Source organism: Trachymyrmex septentrionalis, unplaced genomic scaffold (genome assembly GCF_001594115.1).
Source record: "Trachymyrmex septentrionalis isolate Tsep2-gDNA-1 unplaced genomic scaffold, Tsep1.0 scaffold127, whole genome shotgun sequence".
In the NCBI taxonomy this organism is placed as follows: Eukaryota; Metazoa; Arthropoda; class Insecta; order Hymenoptera; family Formicidae; genus Trachymyrmex; species Trachymyrmex septentrionalis.
This window is the reverse complement of record NW_017304406.1, coordinates 1141700-1149005: the sequence shown is the minus strand read 5'-3', so window position 1 is coordinate 1149005 and position 7306 is coordinate 1141700. Positions and strand designations below refer to the sequence as shown.

At 43.0% G+C, this 7306-nt stretch overlaps 1 protein-coding gene across 1 annotated transcript in view; it reads left to right on the top strand.

Moving 5' to 3' along the window:
* The window catches only part of LOC108756486 (neurogenic locus protein delta-like), a 43633-nt gene that overhangs the window by 18596 nt on the left and 17731 nt on the right, over positions 1 to 7306 (top strand). Inside the window, exon 3 of the mRNA XM_018500345.1 lies at positions 1472 to 1535. Within this exon, the coding sequence (XP_018355847.1) occupies positions 1472 to 1535 (64 nt within the window). The remainder of the gene's footprint in view (positions 1 to 1471; positions 1536 to 7306) is intronic.

Genomic DNA, 7306 nt, shown 5'->3' with positions numbered 1-7306 from the left:
AATTGTTTTTTTTTTTTTGGGTTGCCAACACTTTACTGCACAAATGGCGGTTAATTCAAATCTTGCGTTAATTTTGGGACACCCTTTACTTGCTCTCGAGAAACAATCATGATTGTATAAGATTGTAAGTACGTTACTGCAAAAAGATATTGTTTGTTGTCGTAAATTTTGTATTACTTTAAGGTTGAAAATGATGGAATAACTCCGCTCTACCTTAATTGAACAAATGCTATTTTGTTAATTAATCCATCATAGGGATCTGTAAGAGACAAAAATTATTTACTTTCTTCTCATAAAGTTCCGAGAATGTTTTCAGAATTTTTCAATACCGTATTTTCTCACGATAACCAAAATAAGAAAATGCAGTAATAAAAAGTTGATAAAAAATTCTTGAAGTTCTATGAGAAGGGAATAAACGATTTTTATCACTTACAGGTTTTTTTGTGAAATTGATAGTAATTTGAGAAAAAAATTGTGGAAGACCAATATTCGGCGACCAGTATTTTTAGTTAATTAATATCTCGTTAACTATTGCGAAAAATTACAAAATGGTATAAGACTTGATTTTTCGTTCCCCTTGTCCCATTCTACACCCCCAATGCGGCTCCGACCTTACTTTACAGACACTCTGTATATACAAGATAAAAATATTTACTATCTCAAAGAAGTTTATCAATAGCACGAAAACGATTTCTCGGAAATCATCGAAGATCGTACGAAATCAATCGGCGTAAATTAAGTTAAATCGATCGTGACGCACTAATTGTCTGTTGACACTTTGTAATGATTTACTTAGCGCAATCGTAGTTTCCACGCGCCGTGTCGGCACACTTGGCACGCGCGCACGTGTATCTCTCGACGAAGGGTACATCGCGTGGTTATGAAAGTTGACCCCCATGGGGTTGCGATTTCCCCTCGTGCCTAGACGATAACTCGAAAGGGGATGATTCTCGCCCTCTTCCTGTTCTCTCTCTCTCTCTCTCTCTCTCTTTCTCTCTCTCGCATCCTGTAGGTTCCCTCCCTCTCCCTTTGCCAGTGACGCGTAACCGTTTCTCTTCGCTCGTACTTGATGTGCACGCTCGTCGTTCTGCCGGCGGGCGGACGCGTGGCAACGCGTGGCAGGTGTGCACGTGACGCAGCATACCGCGAAACGTTTAATTTGTTATTAACCCTTTCACCACGGAAATATTTCCTTTAGCCGTTACCGTTATACTTTGCGAAAGTGCGCGCGAGTCACGGTCGAAAAATATGAATGACATATCTTTTCAGTTATCAGCGTTAAAAGTCCAATTACGAGACCGAATTAAGAGGGGTTATTATTAATTTCCTCTGGAATTTCGCCTGGAAATCTCCTTCTATTTCCAAGACTGATTATTAATTATAATTGTCGATGTTACTCATTTATTCATTTATTCTTTTGTTCCGACGAAAAAACACACGTACTGACGTAGCTTTCTTTTTCTATTTACAGGGTACATTCTCGTTGATAGTGGAGGCTTACCACGATGCGGACAACATCACGCATCAGTCGGCCGGTGAGTGTATTTTCTCTCTCTCTCTCTCTCTCTCTTTTTTCTTTTACTCTTTTTGCTTTTTAAATCATGTACTATGATATTGAACACGAGTGCGCGCTTGTAAAAAGTCCGAATGAAAGATTATCGTAAAATTAGTTCTGTAGACGTTGCACGCGTTCCTATAAAAGCCCGTGAGAGAGGAGGCAAGAGGGTTGTGGGGCATGTGTGGTCCAGCTGGCCCGTAAGAGAGACACGATGTCTCGTGCACGGACCAGTCGAGAAGGAACTTCCGGCCTCTGAGCATGACACTTACCAGAGACGTTGATTCCTTCGTTCTCTTCCTCCTTCGTCAACTATCTCTTGATATTCTCTTTTCTTTAAAGTTCTCGAGCTGAGGACCGGAGGGAGAGAAAAGGGTAGCTCGATTGTCTCACGATATCGTGTTTATAATTATCAAGTTCGTCCCATTCATTTCACTTTATAAAATAACTGTTTAAAACTCCAAGATAAAACTCCTACGGTGCACTTACTTTGAGGTACATTTTATACATTTTGTTACATTTTTGTCAATTATTTTTTTCCGATTATTATTGCCGTAATTATCGTCCGTTTTATAAATACTGTACTTCGCAAAGTACAGACATGTGAAAAAAAATGTATAAAGAAGAATCGTGTTCTGTATTTACGAATACTTTTCATCGGTAATTGAAATCCATTTCTTTGAGTTCGCCTTTTTTTTTTCTTTATCACAAACACTATTTCCAATTTTGCGCGATGGGTCGTAAACGTGTGCTTGCATGCCTCGGTAATAAATCTTACGTCGTCGTCGAGATCGGCCGTTGTTCCGCGAACAATCGTAGCGTTTTCATTGTTCTATTCAGCCTCTATTGCTGCTGGTCGTTCCTCGTTTGTAACCGCGCGTTATTACGACAACGCGTCTCCGTTATGTCATAGCGTTGTGCTGTCGACTAGGAGTTGCAGGAGAGAGGAAAGTGAGAGCAAGGAGAGGAGAGACGGCGGATACCACCGGGTGGCGGCGGCGCGGCGGCGACGACGACGGCACTAGTGTTTCCTTCCTGTGTAACCGTAGTACACTCATCTTCCATCGCGCTGGAAGTAACTTGAGTAACCGAGTATATACGGGCGCCGAGTATATCCAACGAGCCTAGCTTAGACCTACCATTCGATTGTTCTTAAATTTTACATTTCGATGCTTTTTTTACATTTTTTTCAAACAAACTCATAAGGTACCCAATTTGATCAATTTAACTAGCACAATGGAGTTAAATGATTTAATTTCAGAAAATGTATTAAATTTAATCCAAATTTAGTTTATTGTTTACGTGCGCGTTAATAAGTGGACTTTTAAACTTAATCGTACCTTAATTAACTTATCACATAGAAATAGATTGATTTATATTGTGACGCTTAAAACGCTGTGAAAGTTAAAAATATCAAAATGTTATTTAACGCAAGGAATTGAGTTACAATTGCTCTTTTGATATCTAACAATATGGAGAGATTTGAAGGAGAGAGAGAGAGAGAGAGAGAGAGAAACGAAATTGCATTATTCCGCCGTAATTTTCATTTATTTCAATTTTCGATGCAATAATTACATGCAGAGTTTTGCCGGAGGCGCGGATACTTGTAAGAGCCGCGCATCAGGCGAAACTCGGAGTGCGTACGGTTTTCTGTACGCACTCGCGCGCAGGTAGCACACGCATCCGCTTCACTTTATTCACTCTCGAGACCGGCTTTAAAAACGGGGTAAGAAGAGCGAGACCGCTTAATTTCTTCCTCGAGAAGTCCCGTGGGGCCCCTCCGGTAATTAGAATCGGCCGACGGGAGAGAGCGGAAGCTGCATGTACACGCGGCGGCCGCGCGTTCTCATGCGTGTCGCACGCACACGCGTACACCACTGTCGCTCGGTCGCTCCTTGAAGCACCTATGATGCCGCCGCCGCCGCCGCCGCCGCCGACGCGGCTTCGGCCAATTAAACCGAATTTAACTGTTTCGGCGCCACGCGGCGGATACTTCATTCGATCTCGCGCTTATTTATCTAGCCATCCCTTTTTCTCTCGGACGCTTTCTCTCGACGAGGAAACAGTTGCTCGAAACGCGCGAACAAGTTTGCGAATGCAAAGTTCACGAGAGTGCGAAGCTGGATTCGCCGTTGGCGTTCGAGAAAGCTCGGAAGCTTACGTGGGAAATCTCGTTTCAAGGAATCTAACGAATGAAGAGAGATCACCGTGCGTGCGTTCATCTCTTATGCCGCTAATAAAATTCTCATTGACTGTTGACACGGAAAGCAGACTAATTTCTTTCGCCGTCTTGTATAATATCTGGGTAGGTTAAACTTGTATTTCTTCATAATTATTCACATAATTTGTTTGCTAAAATAATTGAAAATTTAACGATACGTCTAGTTGAAAAAGTATTCAAAAACACTAATTCGTATCTCTTCTGCATTGCATCATCCAAATGGCTTCATTTTGTACGATAATAACGAGCTTTTTTCTCTGTCCAACGCAACGTTTGCGTTCCAGACGGGTCAAGAATCTCCAGTTTCTGGATTTTATCGTCAACGTACCTTATACGCGTCTGCTTCTCGGTATCTGCGATTCTTCTTTTCTTAGCGCGCGGATGTTTTATAAAGTCATCGACGTATGGAAATCTGTGGTCTCACTCGTTTATCATTTCCTCGCACATTTGTCGTTGTTTCGCGTCGAATACTGACAATGGAATTACATTTAATCATTAGACTACTGCATGGAAAAAAAAATGGATTTTCGAAACCTTTATAAAATTCTTTAAACTAACATAAATTACATTCCATTAATAAATATAAAAGAAATAATTGTTTAGTTATAATAATAAAGCAAAAGAAATGTCCAGCTTCGCTCGCAGTTCTTCTATCTTTTAGATTTATTAATTTTTAAACTTTTCTGATCCTTAGTAACTGCATATAATTATTGATAAACTATTTCGTTGAAATTTTCGTCCCGATAACATTAAATCTAAATAAAAAAAAAACAAAAAATAGAAATAATTTCTCCCTTGACGCGCCTGAGACTAATTTGAATCCTAAAAGGATTAATATACCACGATAGTGTCTACGCTAATATCCATGATGGGTCCCCAAACATCGTGTCCCGGATATATACCTAGCTCGGGGCCTTTATCGCATACACACCGCTTACATTGTGCTCCGTCTACCGTGCTGCTGCTCCGGGCACAATATAATACCCACAACGCACCGGCGAAACGAGCCCTTTATTGCCGCGTTGCTCGGATGCTGCTTCCTTTCTCAGGCGAACACCACCACCACGACCACCACCACTCTCCTAACCACCGCCCTCGCTCCTAGCGCTCTCTCCTTCCCTTTCGGGTCTCCGTCTCTCTTCTTCCTTTTAGCCGCCCATCACGCACACACGCACACCCATTACCCGCGTTGCGTTGCGTTGCGTCGCGTTGCGTTGCGTCGCGTCGCGCCGCGCTGCACCTGCGCTCGGAGTCGCGTTAGCTCCGCTCGGAGTCGCGTGTCGCGAAAAATTCCGCGTGGGAATCCCGCTCGCCGCCGCTAATTATCGCCGCGACGTTTCTCAAGGACGATCGTAGTCGCGGGAGAGAGCCGAGAGATCCGCGTGGAGAGAGAGAGAGATAAGATCCGCGCTCTTAATCCTGTTACAGAGTTTAATAGCCTCGTATTACAGACTCGGTATCGTATTACTCGTTATCTTGGCGAATTACCTTTCGAACGGTACACTTCTTGCACGTATATACGTAGCATAAATAAAAAATGAACCATTCATACGCGGGGTGTGTATATACGCGCGACAAAACGATTTTCCAACTAAAAATAAGAGAGACTTTAAATAAATATCGGACGGTCTTAAAGTCTCCTCTTTTTTTTCTATTCCGGTCTAATTTTATTCCCGCCGATGCGACGTTATTTATAAATCTCAGCGGGGCAAGGTGGGGTGGTGTCGCGCGCGCGAACGATTACACGTGTCGATGAGAGCGCTCGACGAGCTGATCGATCGATCGGTCCCTCATGTGTCGAGCGTGCACATGAAGTGGTATTATTGTACGCGAACCAGTTTCCTTTGTCGTTAATGACGACGTTCACCGACATCCGCCTGCTCGGTCGTTGCTCGTTTTGGTAAAGGCCGATCGGATTACTACTCTTCCTTTCCTTCATTCATCTGCCGTGTAGCGCCAGTGGGGAAGAGAGGAAGGAAGAAAGCGTCCTTCTCTCTTTCTCCTTCTCTCCCTCGCGCGCTCATTCGTTTGTTCGCGGTGAACCGACAGCACTATTTATTATGAAGCGTTTATGGGATAACGCGCGCGTAAAGAATTAAAAATGGAGATCGCGATGTATATCCAGCCGGTGGTACTGTTAAATACGCTTCTTTAACGCACGCATTTAAGGAAACGGTAGATACGTTCCTACTCGTAATACAACCGTCGGTTCGTTAACTAGGTCTGCTATGTGGACGCTCCGAAACCGCTTATGTATATGCGGTTTGTGCACAAAATCGTGTATATTATTTGGAGGAAAATATTTAAATGGACTGTGTCGTAACGTTTTTTTCAAAATATTAATTTTCCCTTCTGAGTTTCTTGAGTTTTGAGGCTCGAGTAAAATTTACCGGTTTGCTTAGGACTGACTGATTGTGAGAGATTTTATTTTATCTTCTTGCAAGGGCGAACAATTAAATTGCTGAAATATTCATTATCGACGTTCGAAAAATCTCTGTAATAAGACACACTGCTCTCCGTCGTGAAGTTTCTCTTAAGAATTATAATTGTGAATTTATCGAAAAAAAAAAATTGTAACGAAGGTAAAACGTCTCTCGCAAGGTATAATGTGATGTTTGTTTCCGTTGCGCCGATGCTGAATGCATCCACGGCATATTGGGCGGACCGACATCCTACTTGAGAGTATCCTATTCATTCCTAATTGATATAACGCGTTAGCTCTTCGCGATGCGTACGCATGCACATATACACGTACGAACGAAAGGAACTCCAGTAGTGGTCGTGGTTCCACACGTGACTTACGTCACCGTCGATTGTCAACCGCTTTTTCCTGGCCAGTCTCTCTCTCTCTCTCTCTCTATCTCTCTTTCTCCTCTCTCTCTTTTTCCCTCCCTCTCTTCTTCTCACAAACAGAACACCGTTGCACGCCGCGACTCGCTCTCTGCACATCACCCGATGCACTCGAGAGAGCGCACCTGCCTTCTTTCATGATAATAACGTCGGCGATAATTGGCCGCCTTCCCTGCGCACTCCACGTGTCAACCGACAAAAGAGAGCAAAAAAAGATCAGGCTACGTCTTGCCTTGCGAGATTGAGAAAGTCAATGAAAAAATAATACAGGTCTAAACTTCCTTCAAATCTTACGGAAAAAGATTTAACCTTCGAGTGGAATTCAATTTAGATTAATCGAATCAGATTAATTCGCGGATTTTTCCAAGTCTGACGAATTAAAATTGATTTTATCACGTCACACTCCCTCGGAGATTGTAATTATTCGTTAGAATACTTAAGAAACGATCGGCTCTACATTGGGTCATGGTCGCGAAAAGTCTGTGCGACCGATGGACTACTCTCTCTCTACTACCTGCTGAACCTTCAGTGGGGGCGGAGCCGGCGGCGTTTCGGAAGTTAATCCGCCGCGTTTGGGTTTTACGATCCATTTCGCTAAATAATCGGCACGTTGTTTTTTCGCGCAGAAACAGCACAGCGGAGGCAAAGCGCCGCTGGCTACGTGCCAGCTCTTTTCTCCT